This window comes from Sander lucioperca, chromosome 9 (assembly GCF_008315115.2).
Source record: "Sander lucioperca isolate FBNREF2018 chromosome 9, SLUC_FBN_1.2, whole genome shotgun sequence".
In the NCBI taxonomy this organism is placed as follows: Eukaryota; Metazoa; Chordata; class Actinopteri; order Perciformes; family Percidae; genus Sander; species Sander lucioperca.
This window is the reverse complement of record NC_050181.1, coordinates 12,450,197-12,477,988: the sequence shown is the minus strand read 5'-3', so window position 1 is coordinate 12,477,988 and position 27,792 is coordinate 12,450,197. Positions and strand designations below refer to the sequence as shown.

The window sequence follows — 27,792 nt, the reverse complement described above, 5'->3', positions numbered from 1 at the left end:
CATTTAAAGCTACAGACACATAAATGGCACATACTAAGGAAAGCTCATTGTGGGGACTGGCTCTGCACCAAGGCTGAATTTCAGGAAAGAGACTTCAGATACAGTATTAGGGGACCACTAAGGTCTATATAAAAGAGACTTCAGATACAGTATTAGGGGACCACTAAGGTCTATATAAAAGAGACTTCAGATACAGTATTAGGGGACCACTAAGGTCTATATAAAAGAGACTTCAGATACAGTATTAGAGGACCACTAAGGTCTATATAAAAGAGACTTCAGATACAGTATTAGAGGACCACTAAGGTCTATATAAAAGAGACTTCAGATACAGTATTAGGGGACCACTAAGGTCTATATAAAAGCATCCAAAAAGCAGCATGTCATAGGACCTTTAAAATAATCTAAATATCCAATTTGCATTAAATGATGTAAAAGTTATATTCAATTCATTTTATCATAACTAGTCATCAACCTCTCAGGGAAGACACAGGCTCACACTGTACTAGTGTAAATAAGAAATGTTACGAAAGTTGACTTTCTCTGATGGATGGCTTCATTAGTGTTGTTACCCAGATCATTCACACAGAAGTGCACTCTCACAGAGATGCAATTGCCAATTTTGAAAGGACGCTGATTGTAAATGATGACTATTGAATCAAATGGCAAGCATTGAGTTTCATATTATTTTTTTTGTCAGAAACAATCCTGACACTGATTGCGTGAGGATAAGAGTACACCATATACGGTAAGGTGTTACAGCTGATTATGCTGCAGATCAGCCACTAAAAAGGAGAAACCAAAAAAGGATGCACTGGATTTTATTTTTAATTACTGATTTTCACTCGTTTTAGCATTTAGCAAATACCAATACATTCCCATATTTTCTTAATATTAATGAAAACAAATAAATAACAACACTGATAGCATGCCATAACTCAGTATTTAAGTTGCTTTTATTTGAATTTGTTTTCATCTTTCTAGTTGTAACCTCGTCCCCTCTCCCTCTCACTAAGGCAGCATGGTGAAGCAGAAATGTGACAGGAGCTGAAAGTATTGCACTATGCATATTTCCCTGGCCTGCTCTGTCAGACGACAAACTACTCGGCTATTTGTTCTCATTACAGAACAGCCTCCGACTGCTCACCTTAATTCCCCCCCCTCCCGTCCCTCAGGGGGCTCTTTTCCACCCCTGCCTGGCATTAGTCATTTTTACGACCGCCACTTTGGCCCCCGCCGGCCCGGGCAGCCTATGCTTTAAACCCAGCTAGGCGAGTAAATCTGCCAGCTTTAATTAAAATAGCTTCTTTTGTAGCGCTTTCTCTCCCTCTGTCCTCCTGTCCCTGATGACATAATGGTGTTGAGAACTTCCCTACGCAGAGCTAACTCAAAAGGACTGACCCTTGGAAAAAAAATTGAGGTGTATTGCACTATTTTATGATGACTTAGCAAGAAATAAGCCACATCTCATCCTATCTGCTCATCATCTTGCTTTGACCTGGTCTCCGGAGTAAAAAGATAATTATGAAGGTTGCAAGTTAAGTGATAAGAACAGTCTACATTAAATCATTTTAAAATGTGCAACAGAAATCAATGAGCAAAAAACTTCTATTACGGTTTAATTGTGTGGAGTGACAAATAACGACCTAGCTGTCTTTCAAGGTCAGCCTTTCTTGGAGAAATAAGGATTTGTGAGGCTGAATCAATGAGGCTCATTCAAGCCGTTTCCCTACAATATTGTTAAGGGACTAACTTTGGTGCCATTGATTAGTTGATTTATAGCTTGCATCTGTTCTGGGCTCATGGTGAATGTAGAGGTGTTCATTATAGAAGGAGAGAAGAGAAGAGAAGAGTACATGCAGTGCCTTAAAGTGATTTTTAAAATGTTTTTATAATGTATCCAATGCACCAAATATGCTGGAAAAGCTTACCACAGCAATTTCATTTTAGTTTATGCAGAAACATTAGTGTGAAAACAGGAAGAATGTCATTTAAAGTCTCAAACAGTGGTGGGTTGTGAGACCATTTTGTGGTAGTGGTCACAGTTGGAATTGCAGGTCACGTGACGGACAGACGAAATGACTCTTTGCATTATCAGAATTTGAGTCATTAGGGTCAAAAACAATATGAAGTCTCGAAGAGAGGTGTAAGTTAATTACTTTTAAGCCATTCATGAGTGCAGGGAGCCAGTGTGTATGCTATATTGGCCCAACACTGAAGCTTAAATTTAGTTTTTGCCATATGCACCCAGCGAGCAACCTACATCAGAACAAATGAGGTGCCAACCCTGCACTGTGTTCTTTTCACACATCCGTGTCTTAAACTGGCAATGAAGTAGAGATATTTAGAGCCACAACAAGAAGTTGACTAATCGATTAGTCGATTGACAGAAAAATGTTCGCCAACTATTTTGATAATCAATTAATCGTTATAGGCAATTTTTCATGAAAAAATAAATCTGGAGATTTCCTGCTTTTCTGTTTTATCATATTAAACTGAATATCTTTGGGTTTGGGATTAACAAAACAAGACATTTAAAGGCATCACCTTGGACATTTTTCACAATTTTCTGACATTGTATATTAATTATATATTGATTAATGTAGATAATAATAAAATTAAGATAATTTTTTATTTTGTTTTATTATTTTTTTTAAAACGTTTGTTGCAGCCCTAGAGATTTTACCATTTTTTTTACATAATCTTGGGTCATGTCATTTTTCAAGCACTGATTGCACAACCCCATCTACCATCCTCCATTCTCTTCATCTCCCGTCTCTCCTCTCCTGGCTACCTTGCTCCACTCCTTTCCTATTTTCTCTCTTCTTTCTTCCACTCATAAAACACACTAATGTACTAATACACCACCCTCCCTCTTCCTTCTTCCCTTTCTTCTCCCCTCCTATTTCCTCTCCTTTCTTATCTGCAACCCTGAAGGGGTTTGTCTGTCTCCTAACCAGCTGAAGCGAGGCTTCCGCTGGTCTGCGCCTGGCCCCTATTATCAGAGCATGACAAGGAGCTGCAGTGTCAACTTGTCAGCCTAATAAACATCCTTTATGGCACCCGCCTGGGTGTGTTTTGAGGGGAGTCAGCCAGCCACCAAGCAGTGGACCATTGACTTCATGGATGGTGCACAGTGCTTACACTTCCACCCGTCTATTACGCAGTGGACAGGCTGCAATTGTTTTGCCATGTACAGCCATACTTATGACACTCATACTACTAGAGTCTTTCATTTAGATGGAGACATGGTTATAGAGAGAAAGAATTGATGATGATGATGATGATGAAGAAGAATTTTATTTTGCTTAACCCTTGTGTTGTCCTCGGGTCAAATTTGACCCGTTTTCAACATTTTTTATATCAGAAATATGGGTTTCTTTGAATTTTGGGTGTTTTATTCAATTTTTATAACATTTGAAAAACATGTTTAAATGGTTTTAAAACTTTGACATAAACCAGTCTGTGATCCACCCAACATAATTTCTGCCTTTTTTACTAAGAAATTAGGTATAATGTCATATAAATCAGGTTTATTGACCATGAATTTAAAAGAAAACTTTGAAAAAGTGACAAAAACGTTTTAAAAAGTGTCAACAGCATAAAAAAGAGCCAAAAATGCTGAAAAAAGCACAAAAAAGTCTATTTCACTTTTGACCTGGATGGACAAGTTCATGGTCGAAGGGAAGACAACACAAGAGTTAACATACATGAAAAAAACTATTATTTCCCACAATTTGCCACCGTAACTTACCGAAAAAGAAATAGGCTGAAGCCAAGGCTTATTTTTGCTTATCCTATCCCATAATCCCTATAGAATCACCCAGAAATCCAACAAAATGAAATGAAACCAAATACTTGAGTACAATCCTAGTAATGCATTTTACAATTTGCATTTTATTCAAATTACTTCATAACCGTTAATTCATTTAGATTTTAAAGATTTTTTTGAAACTCAACAAAGACGTACACATTTTCAACTCATCATTAAGTTCATTCCATAATTTAATCCCCAAAACAGAAACACATCTATATTTTACATTAGTCATCACTTTAACAGTTTCAAAGATAGAGAACTGTCTAAATTATAATTACCTTCTCTTAATTTAAAAAAAAACTATTAATTAAAGAAGTCTCCAATTATTTATTAAAGAAGTCTCCAACACGGGTCAAGTATTGCAGCAGTTCATGTCATTATAGACTGCTTTTTCAGACCTTTACATGGGACTTTTCTTAACCTTTGTTTTGCAGGTCAATGAAGCTTTGATTTTTTCTTTTCCTTCCCAATCTAATTCCATCTTCCTTTTAGTCCTGGAAAAGTGAGGGGTCACGCAGACGTTGAACTAGACATTCAATCACTTATAATAGTAATCACACTCTTTTTTTCTTGTGCAGCACTTCAGCTATCCTAAGTAGCTGGACACATTTACTGTTCCCGGACCGAACTGAGTGGGACAAAAGGTTGAGAAAGAAGAGAGAACCACAGAAAAAGCGTTTGTGACAGAGAGAGAGAGAGAGAGAGAGAGAGAGAGAGAGAGAGAGAGAGAGAGAGAGAGCGCACCACCTTGAGAATTACTGGATCACTAGTTCAGCACCATGGACAGCAACATTTCTTGACTACCAGTTTAAAAGCAGAATCTGAGCCAGTGAGCCAAAATCCAAATATGCCTCTTTAACCTTTGTCCACTTTCATGTCATAAATATTCATAACAGGTGGGCAGGCAGATATGTCATCTTAGGAAGCAAGCAGAGCAGGCTTGCACTGAAAGTTCATTAATATCAAACACAGGTGTGGAAAACTATGAAATATTCATCTAACACTTTATATAGCATGGACTAGACATGCTTGTTTTTCAAGCTATTAATCATCCAGTGGATGTTTTCAATGTTATAATAATAATAATAAAGAAGATTTAAAACCTTTTGTAAAGCCTTTGGTATTTTTACTGTTATTGCTTTTGACAGTAAAAAGGAATATCTCAGCTAAAAGTATAATGCAGTGAGAGGCCAGTGCATGAATCCATTGAATGTTCACAGGGATTGTTTATTGATCTATGATCCGTGACAAATAAGTCACCCTGATTATCTCAGTTATAGTTACCTAAATGACAAAAATAATTTTATTTCACAGATTTCTCAAAGACAGTTTGATAAATAAACGGGTAGCAACGAAGTGGCTATTAGGAGCAGGGTAAGCTACTTTGTATTATCAACAACCTATTAGGAACAAGCGAGCAGAGGTCACATTCAGTCTAATGCAGCTTTGATTGTATTTGCTATCGTTTGAACTGCCCGTCTGTCACGATGCAATACGATCAGCAAAGCTGGTAAAACAGCATTACAGAGCTTTGTGAAGCAATGACAGTAAGGCAGGCAAACCTGCCAACCCGTTAAACTGTCAGAGCGACCTTCACTTACCCTCAGTATTGATGGTCCAATCATATAGAGAATATGAATTAGTACCTTCAGGGATTTCTTAAAATGGGGCATAATTCTTGGATATGTCTAAAGAAAGAGGAATAAATCATGTTGTGACTTTATGGCATCGCCCAGAGAGCCCGAGAAGATGAATTTCAAAAAACGTGTTTCCCTCACTCCTCCCAACTGTATGAGATGTTGTGGCCAGAATAGTGATTAGAACATCGACTGGACCGACTACAAACACTGAACACATACAGGACTAATATGTCTTGTCTGTAGAGAGATAGAACATTTCAGAATATACATTTTGATGTTAAATTGCTGGTCAGCATCTCAGGCAGTCTTGTATATCCAGGGCTCTGCTCAAAATTTGGGCTCCCCTGAGAAAAGCACAACAGCTTTACACAATATTTCACAGCCCCTGTTCAGCTCTGAATCATTCTGGCTTACTCCCCCCGCAAAAGCGCCGTGTAGAGCTTTATTAAAGTATTTTTTCCACATCTCACAAAATGCATTTCCATACACCTATTTTTAAGCGCAATTTCAATTTGCGCATAAAATACTAGTTTTGAAACAAAAAAAAGTTTGTTTTTTTACGCTTGGCTGAGGTGGATGTATCAAGTCGGTGTATCAATAAAACAAAATGCAAATACTGTAAGTGCAATGGAAACATTGCAAACAACAGCAAATAAATCATGACGTACATGAAGTACTGTACATGACTTCAACACTGGTAACTGACAGACAAAAATGGTTGCAACCAAAAACATCAGATCTGTGTGGCACGATGAGGAGACCTTAACCTTCCTCAAATGAATACATGAAATGATATATTTCCTAGCGGCCTTTTAATCATGTCATCTTGTTGCGCCGTCTTGTTTAATAGCACACGACTAGAGATTCAGCACGACCAGCTAATATTGGTATAATATTAGTGGATGTAAACCTGCATTATTTTTGCATTGTCTTTTGAAGATTTTAAATCACAAAGTAATAAAGCAGAAAGTTGTTTTGCATTAGATGATCTGTGCTACACTGTATGAAAGCTTTTTTTTTTAAACGCTGCCAGTGGCTCTTCTCTCTCTACCTCTTTGTTCAGCTTTCTATTCACCGTCTTCAGCTGTATCCACTATAAATAGATGTCAGTGTTCATTACTGTTTCTGGACTCCTAAAAAACCTTGTTGTACTTTCCAAGCTCTCTGTGCCCATCAGTATCTCTGCTTTCAGACACTGAATGTTCCATACAAACAATCATATGTTATTATTATATTATTTTGAGTTTCCTTTGCAGAGTCACCATCACAAATGAGTTGAAGAAATGCTTTTGTTTGGAAAATGGTGGGCTGTATTGTACAATAAGCAATTTGTATTAAATGGGGTAGAACATTTACACCCACACCCACCATTACGTCCCTTTAAGACTTATGTAAAAGTCGGTTAGCATGAAAAGTAAATGGCTCCGTCTTTGTTGAATTAAGAATTACTGTAGGGCTGCTACATCTATTATTCGCATTATCAGTTCATCAAAAAAAAGATTTCTTACTAAGAAAATGGTTTATCCTGTTGATTCACACCTTGACTAATTGTTTAAAGTCACAATGACAGCAAGCATTTGCATTTCCTATGTGCAAACAAGGGTATTTAAAAAATTAAAAATTAAAATTAAATTAAAAAAAAAGAATCTGGTCTAAACCTTTTTTTATTATTAAACCATGTGTTTCAACAGTATATCTTTTATTTTGAATGCCAACTTTGCACCATAATTCACTTTACTATTTTTTATATTATTATTTTATTTACCTTTATTTAACCAGGAAGAGACTCATTGAGATTAAAAATCTCTTTTTCAATAGTGTCCTGGCCAAGACAGGTAGCAGTACAACCCCACATGCATACAAACCCAAAATACACAAAAACTCTAAAAACATAAAACAAATGAAACAGCAAATCCCTCAAAGTCAACCACAATCCTAAACACATCAGGCAAAACATCTGCAGCCAGATGAGGCTGCCTCCAAGTCAATCCTCTTAAAAGCGACCAATGAGACCAGCTCATTACGTTTCATGGATTTCTGTAACTTGTTCCATGTAGAGAGAGACGCAAACTTAAACGCCTGTTTCCCCAGCTCGGTTCTAACCTTTGGAACAGACAGAAGGAAAAGATCCTGGGAACGAAGATTGTCCCGATACTATTATACTACAGTATATATAAACAAAGGACCATGTTAAATTAAACCAGAGAATAGCTTAAGAGGAAAAGATGAACATTTATTAAAGTTTTATTGTTTAAGTAGTACTTTTTAGCGGGAAAAAAGTATCATACTGTAACATAATAAAGGGACGGCAAGCAATGAGCCTGAATGGCACAGTATGAGTCAAAACCATTAGATTCATCTCCTGCACAAAGGGGATCTTTTATGACTCATAATGAGCTTTGGATCTTGATATAAAAGAAAAGATCAGGTCATGACAACAATAGACTTACTTTATACTGTTTTAAAGAAAAAAGTAGAAAGGCTGAAATTGAAAATCTGAAAGGCCTTGTGTAAGCTGTGTTTATTCCTCCTGTAATTGAATGATTCTGAATGTGTTGACACATTATCCATGATTATAATGCACATGGACTGAATATAAACGGGTAAATAAATGGTTGCAGAAACTAGCTGCATGCATTACTTGCCACGACACAAATGTAAGAGCAGTGAGGAAATAGCACACACAAATACAGTAAATTTGTATTATGAAAGTGGTGTCAGAGTCGCCATTTTAGTGTGCTAGTTTGGTAATCACAGTGACAGGGGCAGAATATTGGATTTAACTGAAATGCTTACCCATGCCTTAGATGTATGTGTAACACACATACACACACACACACACACACACACACACACACACACACACACTTATTTCATGTCTTTCTCCAAAATCCAGATATGCTCTGCTCTCTGCTATGAAGAGGTTCTGCACTGACTGCAGTGATCCTCCCCTCACAGCTCACGATATCTGCCAGGTCTGTCTGTCTGTCTTCAGGTTTTGGGTCTCATTCTTGATCAAGGTCTTTTCTCGCCTGGTTGCCCTCTTTGGTCACTGAACAGTATAGGATTTTATTTCTTTTGATGGAGGGTTCAGTCAGTGTTCTTGTGAAATACTTTTGCTTTGCAAACTATACCGTGCAGCAAAGCTATCGCCACACAGTAAAAAAACAACAACTTTGCTTTCCTTTTGGCTTCTTGGTAAAGGTTAAGCCTTAAAATAAACAGATATCATATAGACATACAGATGTGTGTTTTTCCTTTATGTATATTTAGTCTTGAACTGGTCTCAGGTAGCTTCAAACCAAAATGATGCCACTGAAAAGAGACTGAAAGTTGTTTCGTTTTTTCATTAAAGTGTAAACATCTCAAGGAAAATGCCTAATTTGAGTGCCAGGATTACAGTTTGTCGACACAGTAATGAAAAGAATGTCCATCAATCTATTTAGAATTGAGCTATAAAAAGCTGAACATTTCAAAAGGATGCACACAGAGTCACTGTGATTTAATAAGTTGGCTGTTATGACCAAAACACATTCAAATTTGGACTCAAACACAAAAGTGACTCTGACATTGACTAATTATTTTCCTTGGGTTACATAATCTCACCGACAGGCAGGCAATTTGTCTGAAATTTGTGGGGCATATGTTTAGAGATTTGGGTATTCCCTTCTTTAAAGGTTGAGTCATCGCTGACCAACAATCTGTCATCCAGTCAGCCCTTTACAAAAGGGTCCCAGGTGTATATCTGCTTTGAATTAACAAAGGCTTAAGGAATGACTCTTTTGACATTGTTTAACGAGTTTCATTTATCTAAACTGTTGATTTATTGATTGACACTATGATTAATGAGACTAAGGGCCCTATCTTGTAACCGGCGCGGCGTAGCGCAGTGCAAAGCCCGACGCAAGTGTCTTTGCTAGTTTGAGACCGACGCAGTTGTCAATTTCCCTTCCAGCGCCACGTCGTTTAAATAGCAAATGCACCCGCGCCCATCTGGTCTTACAGGGAGGTGTGTTCAGGTGCATTCTTGGCATGTTGCTTTCTTGAGGCAGCGGCAAGTGATCGTGCCATTGACCATTGACAAAAACCTGGTCTAAAGTCAATAACTAAGCATTTCATTGTTATTTTAACAGCGCATTAGTAAAATGCACCTAGGCATGTACACAGCGCACACACTATGCTTGTTACACACACAGGGATGCACAGCAGCACACAAACATGCAAAAAATTTAAATATTACGGTGCAAAACTGACATCATAATAGCAATGCCCCAAGGTACAAACGAGCATGGCTTTGAAAGGGAATGGGAGATGATACTCACTGATTGGTTTATTGCATGTTATGCCCAAAACACACCTATGAATTAATTAAGATATTGAGTACAACCATTTTGAACCATGCGTCTGGTGCACGGACCCTTTTTATCGGCGTCAAACTAACAAAAGTGGATTCGTACACGCCCTAAAAACACCTGCGCCAGGCGCTTCACGCCGTGCGCTTAGATCGTTAAAATAGGGCCCCAAAAGTGTAATCAGGTTAAGATTAATTCCTGCCCTTGTTGACGACAGAGTTGTACTTATTATGAAATATTTCCCTATATCATAAAACTTTTTGAGCAAAAATTTGCTTCTGTTTGCACACAATATTCCAACTATGCTAACCAATAACTGAGACTGAACTTGAAAGGTAACGTTGCTTGTTCTGAGTTTGTGCAATCAATCACTTTGTGGCAAGAGACGCTTTAATCAAAAGGCTGGATATTTCATTTGGAGCCATACTCTTGATATCTTGTACCCTCCGAAGTCCAAAAATTAGATGATTCAATCATGCAGCTGTTACTGTAGATTGACAGTAGTCGGAATCAACTAAAGTACATTGCCAGGATAAGCCATGACAAGCCGACATCCCGCATAGCACCGGATTTCCTGTTTGCCAAATCCCTGCTGCTATCTGCGTATCAAAATCCCAACAAGAACAACCTCCGAGCTAGCACTAGCATCATTTCAAAAGCCTGCATGTATCTGGCTCAAACCTCCCACCAAAAAGACATGAGGAAACACTGCAGAGCAACAAGGGCTCTGGCCACACGTGGATCCTCTGAGAGCAACACAAGATCAATGAGTGCTTTTTTTTAAAACAGCAGGATTGTCCTCCAGCCAGAGGAAGAAATGATCTATGTAGATCTCATTAGACCCCTACGATGACAGACGTGCGACCAAATGATTAATGGCCAGCTGGAGAAACAGGAGAATTATTGACGTGACCTTTAGGGATGCCTCTGTTCAGGAACAAACACATCAACATATCTTCCACAGAAATGATCGACTTTGACATTTCCATCTTTCTCTCTTTTGCCTGCCTCCCTCCCTCTGACTTAAAAGCAGTCCAGGAAACCCATAACACATTATTGTCCACCCTGGTCGTTTTTTTTGTATTTTTGCGAATATAGAAGAATATGCAGTGAAATTGCACAGAGGGTTCTGACATTCTGCGCAGGAATTGATATTATTCTGTCCGTGTTACAGTATTATTCTCTATTCATAATGTCTATAAAAGTGTTAAATTCACCTTTAATGAAACTGCGGTTGAATGGTCATCTGCCAATTGGATTTTATGGACACATCCTTTGTGGGTAGGTGAAAAGAAAAGTGAAAGTCAATAACAGTAGACAGTGTGATCTCAGATGATGAGGTTTTAATGATGGGGAGCCATCCAGTCACCTTTCCACAACCCCCAGAGATAAAAGACCACCGGAGGTGAGCAGGAACGTTGGAGGAATTAATTCAACATTGTGTGCGTGCGTGCGTGCGTGCGTGCGTGCGTGCGTGCGTGCGTGCGTGCGTGTTGGAGTTAGTGAAGTGCGGGTAGGTTATGTAGATAAGAAGCCAAAAAGAAGAGAGAGGTGTCTGAGGAGAAGGAAAAAGGGGAGGACACAAGCAGACCATCTGTGAACTATCTTTACTGCATATTTCCATTATGTTAGAACAAATGGTGGGATAATGAAAGAAACAAACAACTGGGAAGGGTATGGAAGAGCGGAGGGAGGGAGGTGGAGGAGAATAAAAAGATGCAGAGGAAAATGTCCCGCACGGTGGGGAGGAAAGAGACACATGGCAGATAGAAGGGCCAAAGACCAGCAAAGATGAAGATGAGGAGATGGCAAGCAGCATTAATGAAGGAGGAGTTGAGGGAGGGAATCTTTAACGATCGGCGCTGTTACAAGCCCTCGCAATTAATTGGTTTGAACGAACACAGATGTTTGCATTTTGCCTTAGGCGCATGCTTACCTCCCCATGTTTCTTGCCTCCTCCGGCAGTCCAGATCATAATCGATCGGGGGTGCTGCTGCCCGATTCATCTAGCTCACTCTGAACATCCTGATGTGCCAGCCTCAAGTGGAGGGGCTCCAGAGCACCAGGGTGCATCAAGTGTTTTTAACAAGTCAATGTGCAAAATGCACATACACACACAAATAAATAAGAAGAAGCTAACATTTATTCTTTTTTATCAATGCAAAAATATGCCTCTTCTGTTTCATTTTTAATATTTATTTTCACATTCCATATACTGTGTGTTTACTGTGTGATTTCTGCCCATACAAAATACATGTAATACAATTGCAGATGTACACATGCATCATATCATCCTAATGTTTAGATGCTGCTGATTTTAAAAGGCTGTTGCTGCATCTTACTTCAACCTGTCCAAAGCCTTGTCTTCATTAGTATTTGGCCATATCTGCTTTCCACAGCTCTCACACAAAGTCTGTGATCATGTAGCACCACTTAACAAGTGAGGAAATGTCAAGGTTGCAGGGAAAAGGTCTTGGACAAGTGTTTACAGGAGGGGCATATCAAGAACTGGATACAATTTTGCTCCACCTCTCAGTCAGTTAAGAAATGAATAATACAGTAAAAGAAAGGATAGCATTAAATAAAGAACAGTCTCTGCACCTTAGTGGGAACATTGTCCAGAATCTAAACCAGCTTTAGAGAATAATTGAAACAAAATATTGAAAGTGTGAAAAATGGTTAAAGGACAATTCCGGCGCAAAACAAACCTAGGGGTTAATAACAGATGTGTACCCACTCTGTCGTTCTCTGGGACATGTTTTCATGCTAATCGAATGTGTTTGTAGCTTGAAACAAGCTAGCGCTGACCGCTGATTAGCTTACAACGCTAGTATTCGGGGCACAGGGAAAGTAAAAACAAATCGCTATTTATACCACTAAAAAGGCTCAAAATATCACCAAACTTCAACGGTAGCATAATGAGGGTCCCTAAATGTTAACCAAAGCATTGAGAACATTGTAAGTGTACAGACAGTTTATTAAAATGATAGTTTAGGAAGACAGTAGCTCCCAAGACGGCGGCCGCCTGTATACGAGAACGCGAGTTCTCAATGCTTTGGTTAACATGTAGGGACCCTCATTATTAAGTGTGGTGATATTTTGAGCCTTTTTACTGGTATAAATAGCAATTTGTTTTTACTTTCCCTGTGCCCCTAATACTAGCGTTGTAAGCTAATCAGCAGTCAGCAGTCAGCGCTAGCTTGTTTCAAGCTACAAACACATTTGATTAGGATATTGTGAATTTGGTTCATTTTTGCATTAAGCAGATGTCTTAATTGGCTTAAAACATGTGAAACTGTAGGAAAGGTTCAATTAAATATTGTAAAACTATAGTTCTAGTGATTTGAATAAATAAATACTAAATCAAAACAGCTATACATAACTAGGATACTTTCCTGTGAATAATCTAAATTCTCAAGGCTTTCAGAATAACAGATATTAAAGCTTACAAAGAGGCATTTATCATATCATCTTTTTGTCAGGAGTTTCTGTGATTTATTATAAGGCTGTAAACTTTATTTGAAGTGTATTTTTATTAAGCTATTCTCATGTCCAGTCTCCCAGCGGCCATCGTCTTTATTGACAAGCGACTCAGGAGTGATATGTCTTACCCTTCACTATAATGGGAGGCCTGGGGCTCACTGGTATGCTCTGCCGGCTCGGACACGCACCATAATATTTCTGGTGTCGTGAAATTGAGTGTAGGTCCCAGCTGTGTCGTATCAACATCTCTGTCTTTCCATCCATCTTTTCTTTCTCTTTCATTCACTATTAAACAGAGATGCCACTAAAGCAATACAACAACAAAGCATGGAGTGCTTGGTTTCATCTGGTCTGGCCTGAAGAGTGCAGCGAGGGCTTTCATTTTCAAAATGGCTCTAAGAGCAAGTGTTACTGTAGATATGCTGTCAGGCCTTTGAAAAAGCGCAGATAAATTCAGCCATGCTGGTTAGTCGTGTGCTCACAGTAGTCTTTAATCAAAGTGTCAATACTTCTTTGTGAGGTTTTCTTTTTTTTAAGATTCCTTTCATCTTTTAGTTCACATTTGTTATGACTCACAAACAGTGCAGTGCCCCTGGAGGGTAAGGGCTTTATGAGAGAAGATTTTGATCTTTTGCTAACAACAGCTACCCAACCAGAAATAAAGTCATATAAAAGGTGGGAAGGGCAACAGAAAGATCCCTCCTCCACAAAATCGAATAAACCGGGACAAACGACAAAAACAAGCCAGCTCAGTCAATGCCTACATCCCTTTTTAAAAAGAGAATTACTCAACTAAATGGATGCTGTATAAACATGTCCATGTTAGATTTGAAGATGAGTCGGACTACAATGTGTTGTGGCTTTGTTAAAACAAGGAATTATTGTTGATGAATATATAAATCAGTTCTAAATTTAGCTTTGCCGTAAATCGAAAAATACTTCCTCCCATAAGTCTAGTTGCTATAGACATAAGAAGGATGATGCATTCCAGGTGTTAACTATCGATATATACAAAAATGTTTGTATCACTTTCCAGATATTGTTTTAATTTATCAAAAAAACATGTGGCAATGCAGCCAAACCATGGGCTGAGAGGATTCATGGTGCTGTTTAAACAAAGAAGAAATTCATACGGCTGGGATTTAAAGCCAAACCATGCCATGAGCAACCACAATCAGATATCATCTTGAAATATTTGAAATTCATCCACTGACCAAAAGCGGAGAAAATGTGGATATCTTGTTATTACTTTTACATTGCTGTTCAAAAGTTTGGAATCGCCTGCCACAAAAGCTTGACTGGGTACAGTCAGATGGATGAGAGGAGTACATTCCATGTCATTTGAATGTTCCTTCATGCTCTTAGGTTGTAGAAAGTCCTCTTTAAAAGTAGATGTTATTTTGTATGATGGGTTCACAAAAAAAGTAGTGTTTTGTACATGGAAAACTGTAGCTGTAGAGTGGTTCAACCAGACTGATAACTGAAATGGCAGAAATAGACAAAGTTTCCCTTGAGAAACAGTTGAATAACAATAGGAGAAATCACCAGTCATTGTTAAAGAAAAGCAACTGGAAGCTTAGCATCAAAATGTGTGCAGATTGAAATACTGTAGGAATAGGTTAGCACCTTTGGAATCAGGGAATATGATCTGAACATACTGGACCGACAAATCAGTTTAAACCTATTAAATCTAATCACTGAGTAGACTGCACAGGTCTCAAAGAAAAACGTGTTTCCAAAATAACCCAATTGCACCATTTAATAATGAACTAGAAATCAAATGAAAATCGAATGGTATTTGGGGGAAACAATGGTTCAAGCAGTATTTTCCCACGTCATGCGACACTGTGAGAACATGAACTAAATGGAAGTTGTAATCATGTAAGTATTATTTGTTTGGGGCCAAAACTATTTCAAATGTAAATGATACATTTGGTGTCCAAATTATACTGTTTGTGTCTCGGTTAAAATAGCCCTTTTTGAAGGAAAGAAGAAAAACATCAATATAACAGGTGATACCAAACGTTTATACGGTGTACATTGAATGGCTCTTGAATGCAGTAAATAGCAAAAAAATATGGTTTGATATCTGAAAGGATAATTGATTTAAATGAGGTTGCTTTCCCGATAATCTATGTCACAACTTAACAAAATCTTCCTGCTATGACAAACACCAGATAAAGAAGTGGACATTGGGTCGATGGGGTTGATAAATTGCTCATCTTGCTCCCGTAAAAGGTCAGGGCTCTTATTATTTACAACATTGGATCTTTGTTATGGCTCGGTGACACTGACCTTGCACAGGCCCCATGTCCCTCTGTCTGTCTGTAACTGTGAGTGTATGGGTATTTTCTCTATACACTCACATACTGCATCTTCACAATACACATATAAACAGCATCATCTACGCTTGTGCACATGTACAAACGCACACACAAACACACTAAAAACACAGTAGTTCTCAAGCCACTGGAGTGACCTTGGTCTAGATTAACAACGGTCCTGGAGGAACAGACCTCATTTATAAATCCTCTGAGAGAACCACAGTGTATTTTTGTTATTCTGCATGTGAAATATACTAGTGTACTGCAGTGACATTTTGTAATCCACAAAAAACAACGTGCATAACAAACAAAAGGAGAGGTTGTTAAAAAACTAACAAAAACATTAAATTTAATTTGTTTAATTATTGTAGTGTGAGAGGCAAAACGTGGTCAGAAAGGCACAGAAAAGAAACACAGATGCAATGCATTATAAGCTCTTTCTCCAACAACAAAAATTATTTGGCAAGTGACCATGTTATAAGCGGGTTAATGGCCTTCGAGGTGTCCATTGTCAGGTATGATTAAACAACGGCAAGGCGTGAAGCGTCCGATGTGTAGTCGGGCATTAACCCTTACTTATTGGTACAGAATGTTCCTGCAAGGATTTATTGTTAGCATCTGTTTATTAAAAAAACACTGTCAAAAACACTACATCTGTGATGTATTATTGTGCACACTGCACAGTATAAGAGATTGTTAACAATAAAACATATTTTTTCTTTGTATTTGGATAAAGGGTTGATATTTATTCTGTATTCTGTGGGGACAGTAGCAGGTTGGGCGGCCAAATGGAGGATAAAGGGGACAGTGTTTATATGCAGTCTTCCCAAGATGTCAGCAACCTCTCATAAACAAGCACGTGGTACATGTAATATTCCAGTGCATCAACATCTCATACAGAACAGAAAAACGTCTAGGTACTTTTCAATAAAGTCGCCAAATGACATCTGAGAACAGGCTTACTGCAAAGATCAAAATATGCATCAATCCTTGTAGCATAAAAACACAGCTTAAAGCACTTTAGAACATATTTTCAATGAAGCTTGCCTTTCAATCCCCTCACACTTATACTTTTCCAATAAAGTCTAATTCAGGACCAATAATGGCAGTAATATGGACCTTGGCTAGATTACTTTGGCTAGTTTATGAATACAAGGTATCAATCATCCACAATGTCACCGTTTTATCTACTATCACTGACTACTGCTGATGATTTATGATAATTTGGGGATTTGTCTAATGATACTGCTGAGACAAGCAATCTCGGCAGACTGATGCTGCACCTTGCCATTACGTACAAGGCCACCACAGTTCAGATCAGCTGAATCTTCAATGTCAAAACCCTAGGTGTTATTTTGATTTGGGACAAAACATGTCATTGATGAGTTATGCCCTGCAGAGGCACCCTTTGGATTTATGGGTCGCATCCAGCTGCCTGCAACACTGAAAAATGGCAAATCAGCATATAAATGACTGCGTTATTCAGAGTGCTAAGAAAAACATCAACCCACAAGTCCATTATATTAATTGGAATCGTCCCTCGCTATGGCAGGCAATGGCTCTGGTCGGACTAGGGTCGAGTGGTGATAAATATATTGCCGGAGTGTGAATATAGCCTTGGCCAATGATATAGCAGAACATGTGAACAACTGCTCCCTTTTGTTTATACTGACCTTGTAATTAATCAGAGGGAGGCAGGGATGGAGAAAAATGTATGGGAGTCAGGAGGGAGGAGGGGGTGAAGTGGAAGAGAGGGATTTAAGCCCCCTAAGAAAAGACTACACAGGGAAATCGTGAGTAAACGCAAACGTAGTCCTCAGTGCTTCCAAAATGATCTTGATAAAGAGATGAAATATCACAGAGATCAAGGGTTTATCACTTTAAACCGTGGATTGCTAAGAGACAAGGGAATATAGCTTGTGTTTGTTTGTTGCCACAGATGGGTAACTGTGTTTCTCAAGCTTAGTGCTAAAGACTGTGGTGTCAGTCTCTGGGATTACTTAGCAATAGCTGAAACTTAAACAGGCATAGGTAATTAGAAATTAATTGGCAACCATTTAAAAAAATGACTTTATCTTTTAAGTCAATCTTTTCAAGCTTCTCAAAAGACAGAAGTTTCTGCTATTCCTTGTCTTACAATACAGTAAGAAATTGAACATCTTTGGGTTTTGGACTAATGCTGAGACAAAAGAAGATATTGCATGACATCGCCTTAAGTTTTAGGAACCATTATTTCCTAACTTTAATAGAACAATCATTTAATGAATTAATCAAGACAATAATTGTCAGATTCATCGAAAATGAAAATAATTGTCGGTTGCAGCTCTAGTCATAGGCTAAGTGTTTTGAGTGAGCCTTATTGATATGGACTAGAGTTTAGGACAGACTGACTCTGAAGGGGTTAATGTAGCTGACTCACACCTACAGGAAAAGACACAGTCATGGGTCCTGATCAGAAATGGAATCTACCCAAGCATATCCTGCAGTAAAATGATATTCCTTCCTCGTTCATTTTACTGACTTTTATACATAATAAAGCGGGTAATTAAATTAGTTTCAGCCTGCCCATTATCTCAATGAAGGAAAAATATTATAAGAAAGCTTCAGGACAGAGCCACCTTGAAGAAATCCAGCTCATAATGCAAGACTCCCAATTAGACATATTTATGTGACTCAGAAACATATTATAGATTATAGATTATTATAGATTTATACTGTATATATCTCTGTATACTGCCGGCCTAAATAGTCAGGATTGTAAATAAAATAAACTGAAAAATAAACTCATGATTCATGCAACAACACCCGAAAGCTGGTTTATTTTGAATCTCCCATCCATTAACAAACAAGGTTAAACATTCAAACGAAGCTGCTGATCATTTGCATATGAAATTATTTGATTTACTTTTGCAATTGTCGAAATTAATGGGATGTTACAGTGTGACCTCCAGAATCATTATCGGCCTTAAAAAAAAAAGAGAAAAAAAAGAATTACAAATACAAACAAACTAACTTCTGCTTCTCCATGCCTACTAGTTTTATAGCTGCTCTTAGACGATGGCAACCATTATTCAAGAGGGCACTGTACAGAGGGAGAGATACAGGTTTATTTAGCAAACACAGGAGATTTATTTCAGCTCCACAAAAAAAAGAAAAGAAATATGGCACAGCTTTATAGCAGAGCCATAATTCAGCCATGAGAAAACACATTCATGCACAATCTGATGCATTACAGAAATGTATAATCAGTTGTGCAGCTCTGGCCATTCATAAATATGTACCTCTCTGAGTGCTGCAGTGTGTATTTCCAAACAGATACTGATAAACAATATAATGCTCATGCAGATGAGTTATTGTGCTAGGCAGTTAAGCAAAATGTCACCTGATGAACTTTGCAAAGTGTATTTGTGTATTTGATTATTTCTTCACAGGTAAGGGTCAGCCATATCGTATTGTTCACGATAATACAGGTATAATTTGTAATAGGACAAAAAAATGTTGTCCTATTACAAATTATACCTGTATTATCGTGAACAATACAATAATGGCAATATTCCAACTTGTTGACGTAATACCGTAACGCAAAGCAACAACAAGCATGACTGAAAGCGAAATAGCTACCAGCTCGACCAGTTAAACCTCAGTCATTGTACTGAATTCAAGTCAATTCAAAATGGAGGAAGATCCTGGAGAATGTCTATCATCTGGAGGTGGTTTGGTTTCAGGAAGGCAGATATGGAACAGACTACTATCCTCTGCAAGATATGTCACTAAATGATTGCTGCTAAAAAGGTTACTGTACTACAAATCTGTTCCATCACTCAAAACACTACCCAGTAGGGCTGCACAATTAATAGAATATTAAATCACTTTCGGGATTTTGGTTCCCCACAATTAAATGAACATGATCGACTGCGATATTGATGTTTAAAAATCTGTGCTTTGCTCATTAAAAACACTGATGCATATCAAATCAAGCGCTAAACTAATAGCATGACTTGGTACGGACTCGGCAGGCCAGTGCCGCGCCAGCAGTGGCATTACGCACGGCGGTTCACCGTTTACCTTTATTAAATCGCCTGAAAACGATACCAGGCTGCTACAGTATGACAACACAGACCTCTACACACATCAGACTGCTCGGTTATAACTCGACTCAGCCAGACATTCTCCGTTCTCGGCTGAGATGGACAGCAAAGCGCTGCAGTGTTTCAGTGTTTACGCTGTATAAATTTGCCCAGCAGCTAGGCGACGTTTAGCTAGCAGCTTCATCCCGACAGAACACCATGGGGAATGTCAGTCTGCATGCACGTATATTCAGTTTAACATTGTTGAAACAGAGCAGCTAATATTGGTAGTGAGACTAACAAGTTAGTTGAAGACTACTTCTATCCTGATGTATGTAAAATTCTTGAAAACAATTAAGAAACTACTTGTAATTGAATATATAATAAAGCCACTAATCCTTAAATCCTAATAATATGACCAAATATAACCTGAAATACAAATATAATAACCGTTATTTGTACAGCATAGCACCTCTCAAAATGACATTACAAAGGGCTTTCCAATTTAACAGTAAAAAAGCAGAAGTTTATTTTCTAGTCTTTCTTTATAAAACAAACCACCATAATAACAAAACTCTATTGTCCTGAGGGTCAAAAGTTTTCTAATACGGTAACTGTTAACAATAAAAACTTTATATATTGACAAACTGTCAAGGTCCTCGCTGCGATGAGGAAATTTACAATTCACTGGCTCGGTGAGTTGAAGTCCTATATCTACAACAGGAAAGCAGTGTATGGTTCACAGTCTCGGGCTTAACTATACAGCTGTGATTTCTTTCAGTTACATTTACAGCAAAGTACAAAATGTGAACTATATTATTCTAATTTATTGAGCGTATATTTTTATTTAGCATTTGTGGGCCCCTATGAGTTTCAAGCCCCAAACCACCTTAATATGCTGTTGCAGGTACTGTATTCACATTAATTAAACTACAGCTTGCCTTGAATAAGCAGAGTTCATCCAGAGAGATTCACACTCAGTGTACACATCCCACATTCACGTGTGCATTAGCCTATTCTCACGCGCGCGCGTGTGTGTGTGTGTGTGTGTGTGTTGTCCACTACAGCCAGCCAGAGTAATGGAGCAGCCCCATCTGGACCTAACACATGGGCCAGATTGTTCGACCTGTCAGGGGGTGAATTTACTCCCGAGACTCTGTGTGTGTGTGTGTGTGTGTGTGTGTGTGTGTGTGTGTGTGTGTGTGTGTGTGTGTGTGTGTGTGTGTGTGTGTTTGTGTGTTTGTGTGTGTGTGTGTGTGTGTGTGTGTGTGTGTGTGTGTGTGTGTGTTTGAACTACAGACAGAGGCTCTGAGTGGTCAGCCAGGAGGAGAGGCTGCACACCTGCTACTGCTTCCAAGAGAGAGAGAGAGATTGCAGAAGAAGAGGGGAGATACAGTAGAGAGCAAAGAGGTGGTGGGAGAGATAAACAGAGGAAAAAGGTGGCAACAGCGACAGCATTATGAAGAGATGGAGAGAGAAAGAAGAGGAGTGTGTGTTAGCAGGGTTTGTTTGCCAGTCTGTGTAGTTGTCTATCTCTTTGTTGTGTGCTTTGTGGATCACAACAACATGATCAAGGCCCAACTTTATTATGGTGGCAGCTTTTGGCTCCAGCTGAAAAGACTGATCAATTTGGCTTTTCCCTTCGACGTAGTCCTGCCATGCTGCCCATGACTCCGCAAAACATTCAGCTGCTTGGCAGCACAGAAGGGGCTGGCGGGCACCAAAAGAAACGAATTGTAGCTTTGCAAAATGAGGACTCTAGCCCAATGAATGAGCTTATTTTCTGCCCCCTCGCACCGTCTCATCTGCATTGGCACAATGCAGATGAGACTGTGATGTACACTCCAACACAGAGATATTCAACTTTTAATCAAAAATGATTACCAATTCCTCTTTGTAATATTCATAAATTCATAGAATAGAGCCTATAAAACAGGAGAAGGACTAAATAACCATGACTGTTCTCCGATTATGATTTAAATGTAAATGTCTTTGCACAGAATAAGTTATCTCTGCATTTTTGGGGAGTTTGGACTCATTTGAGGATGCAGAGCTCATAAAACTTGAATGGATCGAGAATATCCATCTTATTTCTCATATCACGAGTGAAGCAGCTGACAAAAATAGCCAGGTGGCACCACCTGTTTAATATACTTTACAACCATTAAAATAGAGCTTCTTGTTACATGTTGCTTGCACATGAGAGTGATTCAATCTGCCCTTCCTAAGGGCCTTTCCAAAGCCAAATATACACACTATATCACCTGCACCAAACCCCAACTAAACTCAGTGTCACAAAGATCCAGGGTCCAAGATTTGCTCTCCTTTCCTTATGCTAAAAGGTAATGAGACAATCGCCTGCTCACAAACACTGATGACTGCACACAGATAGACACACACATAGTTAAACTTATACAGCCACACACCTTTTTTTCTCCCTTTGGCTCCCTTCTTCACATTAAACACCGCCCTTCGACAGACTTACAACATGGAGTTGCTCAGGTGGAATGATTTACCTGTTGAACAGGAGGATACGGTTTTGAGAGCCAACATTTTTCCCTGGGGGCTGACACCATCTCCCGAAAAGTCATAAAGAGGCAGGGCACCATCCTGATCACGAGCATAGCTCATGTCTATGACTGCGTCCAGCTGTACTTTACAATGTTTTTTCTAACATTGTTGGAACAAAATGTCTGTCATAAATACATGTGTAATGCAGGCACCATAAGCCAGTTGGGGGATACAAACTAGTTACACTTATGTTATATACCATATTATATATATTGTCTTTATATCCTACTGGTAACTTTGGTCCTGTAACTCTCAACGCCATAACCATTATCAACTTTATCAGATTATATGCCAAGTTATTACAGACCTGAGGTCTATTTCATCATATCTTAAACATGCAAGCTGCAATTCAATTTGTAACGACATCATTTCCTTATGCTAATCAAAACAAACATTATACTTGCGATAAATGCATCAGCATGCAAGGCTCTGTAGGACTCACAAATGTTTCTGCAATTTGCAAACAACAATTTGTCAAATTTGATGCTGCCCTTTTTGCGATGTGCAGTGCACATAAAACACAGTAACACTTCATTTTACGGGTCCCTAATTTGCTAATGACCTTTCCTAAAAAGAGCTGTGCAATTCGGTATTATTTACAGTAAAAACAGAGATAGTGTTTGATTGGTACTTTTTCAATTAACTGATTTAATTGCTTGCATAAGCAATAATCTCCTTTTGTCAGTGTATCTGAACAAGCAAAATGTAAATTTTGTCTGCAGGCATGCATACAATTCAATAACACATTAAAATGTACCTGGGTTAATGGGAAAACTCAACACTAACTAACTAAACTTAAACAACTGCCTCAGAACTTTGTCTCTATTTTCCTGATAATTGGTATCAAATGGCATTGTTCTTTCAAGGAAATTTCTTAGGAAATTATTTGAAAATTACATCCTTTAAAGAAATCATTACAAGTGTTTTGTGAAACAATTGACAATACTGGTTTGAAAGCGTGTTTACATTTCTTTTCATTTATATTGAGGTATTAACACTAAACAGTAACTAAATGACATAATTCATGCTGTACAAAATAAGGCAATCAATCGTTTACATATGGTTAGTATGTAATCTCACTGAAAACAAAAGGCAATAAGTCACGCTCCAATTAAATTACAAAACCACACACCAAGAAGGAATTAGAGAGCCTTAAGCACTTGGAGTACATTATGCTTAAATCCTGAATTCTTTGCAACTGAGTATGTAGATGAGTATCTACAGCGATACAAGTAAGTCTACCCACTGACACAAAAGCTAATTTACAAATGTTGGTAATAGGCACTCGCCTGAGTTTATATCCAAAATCTGAAGTGCAGTGTTGTCTCTAATGTGTAGCTTCACTTGACTTTATGCATCAGGATCATGATGATTCCTATCTGCGGTCTTGGCCCCTGAACTGTATTCAACTCTCCTGTCTCTCACTGGGCTTCAACTCAACCTCTCCACTTAACCCTCCTCTTGTGCTCTGGTTTATGACCACTGGGCATCCTAAATTGTCTCTCCTTCGACCCAGCATTAACAGCACCAGTAGGTGGTGGAGTCCTTTCCCCGCTCCAGTCCCAGCCTGAGAAAAGACAGCAAGACAGGCAGAAGAGAGAGAGAGAGAGATCTAGGCCCACTGTTGGTGTCACAGAGCTGAGCTTTAGGAGAGGGCCAGTTGGACTTGCCGAGATGACTTGGCAGTGTCTGATTTGTTACATGATTTGGCCGCCATGGCTGAAACAGAGCCTCATTTAAATTCATGCATTTTTTTTTTTAATCCTCTTGCCCGCATGGAGCCGAGTTCACAGTTGGGTATTTAGTTAGTTCATGGATGCTTCTAGGGATGAGCAGACTAGTCCTTTTCTCAGTATAACTGTGGTCAGTTAATACGGACAAATGTTGGTTGGTGAAGAACGAACATTTTCAGAGGTAAATATGGTGCAATGGTGTTTTAACAGTGTTTTGCATATTAAACCCCGTTTACAGATTGGCTTTGAAAAGTTTGTTTTGCTCATTACTATCCCATTTATTACAAGTAGAAACCTATGACATCTAAATAATTTGCTTAATAGCTAATTTTGTAATGAAAGAAGCTGCTAAAAATGCAGTCTACTTTCCAGGGAACAATACAATTTGTTCTGTAACAAGCTGGTAAACATTATGCTGTTCAGCAGATGACCTCTAATGTTAGTGCTTTATATAAGCACATAAATGTTACACAAAGTCTCAATGAAACAGACCAGCCTACATTGTTTTTCATTTCCCTTCCCCTGACTTTGATACAATAATACTAACTGTGGACCAGATCCACAAATACCAAAATAAACAGATAATTTCTTTTAATATGTAGTTATTTTTGTCATCAAATGGCCTTTCCAATGTTATATAATTTTGATAAGTGGCCCCTCTGGAAATCAAACTTCTAACTATGAAAGAGCTACCATGATCTGCGGGTGGGTAGACAGAATACACCCGTGACACAAGACAAAGACGTGGCACGATTGAAGTCAAGAGAAAGACACCGGTAGACCTGTGCAAATAGACACAAACTCGCCCAGATACGTTCGCCTGTGTGTTTGACTTCTGAGCACAACAACACCGGTGTTCACATTGGTGACCGTACTAGTGGATGTTGCAGTCACTCACACTTTCTCTAACACACACAACATTTTCCATTGCCCTTCATTTAAGCTCTGACACCTGTTCCCATGGCAACACTATCAATAGGGGACCGACCAGGGTCAGCAAGTTGTCTCTCTCCACTTTGCTTGGTCCTGGCATTTAGAGCTCATGTCTCACTATACGCATTAATCCCTGAACAGTTTTTCCTGGTTGTACATTGTCTCATTCTATTGATTTCTCTTCATGTCTCTCGTCCAATCAGGTCCGTCTTAAATTGAAATTGAAAATACACTTTAATGTACAAAATAACTATGTTTTTTGTATTTTGCACAACTCAACCTTGTTCAACCTCGCTTTTTATCATCACAATCACCATACATTAGAATTAGTAATTTCATAATAGCATTATTCAATACTCATATACCATGAATTCAGTAAATGTGTGATGTGTCCATGAGTAAGGAATTAAGAGAAATATTCAGGGATTTATTCAACTGGAACTCGAGTTAGTGGATTGGCGGAGATGGGCATAATTATGAAATGAACGCAACTGCATAATGGGCTTTGGTATTTTGGACAATACATAGCTCCTCCACTATGGTGCTTTAATTAAAAAAAAAATGTATGCGTCAAGAATTGGATGCACTGCTCCTTTTCTGCATCATTGTGTTGTTACTTTTCCATTGAACATTTTCAATTAATATTATAATTACATATTTTTAGAGCGCAGTTTTCACTCTAACAAACGAATGATGAGGAGTCACAACAATTTCAGTGTGTGGAGGAAAGGATTACATTAACTTTAATTTCATGGAAAAATGCAGATGGATAAAACTGTTGTTAGGGCAGTTTGCCTCAACAACTGCAGAGTAAATCAATCCCCATCTACCAATGACAAGCAGGACAGCAGAGCCCGATTCATCTCATGCGATATGCAAAGTTCCTGCTATAAATCTGGAGATGATTAGGGATGTGTCAATAATAGTATCACTTTTTCAACAAGAAACTGGTGTTCTGGTCTTAGCTAACCCAGTTTAATCCCACTCCCATTGGTACAATGCAGAGTTGATCTGAGTCGTAGACTTTGTTGGAGAGAATGCCAATGGCTGTCAGACAGCCACCTGCCTATGTGTCTCTCTGCCTGGGGAAGGGCTGCCAGGCCAGAACCCACTGATTAGGTTATTTCTGAATTTGATTTTCTCTCCACCTCCACACGGTTTTACTTTTAAGGAAGGACAAAATCTCCAATCACTCCTCTTTTTCTTTCCCTGGTTAAATGTGTTCCTTCACTTACAGTACACTAAACTTACTGTGTTATGGTTGTGGATAGCTGAAGTGTTTGGGGTTTGTTTTTGTGTTTGTTTCATGTTTCATATAATATATATATATATATATATATATATATATATATATATATATATATATTAGGGCTGTCAAACGATTAATTTTTTTAATCGTGATTAATCGCCAAATTTCTATAGTTAATCACGACTAATCGCATGTTTTATCACATGAATAAAATTCTATTATTTTGCATTTCAGAACTGTTTTTAAGTACATATTAACAATGGAAAGCCATTCTTACCAGTGTATCTTAATTGGGAATCAAATGAATGCAAAGAAAGTTACTTTATGAACTTGACTTTAAGATTTGTAATTGTTTATTATTTATTTACTGTAAACAAAAGAAAAATGTGTGAATCTCTCATTATTGCACAATTCCTACAAGTACCTAACCTTACTGAGATGTAACACTAACACTTTGCTTATACAGTACAAACAAAATGGTCTAAAAACCGGTTGCCACAGCAGGACATTTATAACCTTTACATTTTTCTAATAAGGAATGTAACAATTCTCCTGGATAGAAAAGGGGGTGGACAATGTCCCAAATGACAAAAACTGTCAAAAAAACGATACAAAAAACACAGTCCTAAAACCGTATGCTGATATACATAGTCAATATAGTGTGCAGTAACTTCTAAATAATTTTGATTACTCACTGACGTCCAGTGATCTCCGGTTAATGAGACAGCGTTTGCAGCACTTTGCAGCAGTTCCAGTAGGCCTGCTTTCTCCGTGTCATACAGGCTGTGTATGCGTGAAACTACTGCCCCCTCGACATCTTTTTAAAAGTAAACATTCCATTCAAAATCTTATTGGCATCCATTATGGCGTCTCGCGCTCGCCATTCACTCAAAACGTAACGTTAGCCTACTACTCTTTGGCCAGCTCGCAAGCCCAAACAAGTGTGTGTGCATGGTGTGCGGCGTGCCTGTTGTTTTGTTTCCGGTCTAGCTAGATCCAATGTGGTGTTGTAGTTTTTCTAAAGTTACTAGTTGTTGCAACAGCATGTGAAAAAAACTACAAAATTTGCTAGGCCAAAAAGAACGTTAATGTCGCGATAAAAAAATGTACGTCGTTAAAATGGGTTTGCGTTAACGCCGTTAATAACGCGTTTAACTGACAGCACATACATATACATACATATACATATACATATACATATATATATATATATATATATATATATATATATATTAGGGGTAGAATGGTACGCTGAAGTCACGGTTCGGTTCATACCTCGGTTCAGACATCACGGTTCGGTACAATGGAGGGAAAAGCATAACAAAAATGCAGAAGGCAATTTTTTTTTATTGTGCATGTCTCAGGCTGTACCACCTAGTGTCATCCAGTCTCTCCCCTGAGCTAGCTCCAACAGCCTGAAGTGTATAAAGTAAGATGTAAACAGTAAACAATAGGCTAAGTAGGCTACCCCACATCATCTCCAGACTCCATCTGGAAATTGTAAACAAAATAAGACAATCAGCTAGTAGTGTGATATGGGAGACAAGCGCTGCTCTCATATGTGAATACACAGAGCAGGGGTGTTAAAAGAGCAGCTTTGGTTACACAGAGCAGTTGGCGAAT

At 38.4% G+C, this 27,792-nt stretch overlaps 1 protein-coding gene across 6 annotated transcripts in view; it reads right to left on the bottom strand.

Annotated features, from left to right (window-relative positions):
- The window catches only part of tnr (tenascin R (restrictin, janusin)), a 193,689-nt gene that overhangs the window by 126,301 nt on the left and 39,596 nt on the right, over positions 1-27,792 (bottom strand). For 4 of the 6 annotated variants that reach the window (XM_031294323.1, XM_031294327.1, XM_031294324.1 and 1 more), the window contains exon 1: positions 22,200-22,274. The exons of the other annotated variants lie outside the window; for them this stretch is intronic. In XM_031294323.1, coding sequence (XP_031150183.1) covers positions 22,200-22,274 — 75 coding nt within the window. Of the gene's footprint in view, positions 1-22,199; positions 22,275-27,792 lie in introns of those variants that run through there. 6 annotated transcript variants of the gene reach the window in all.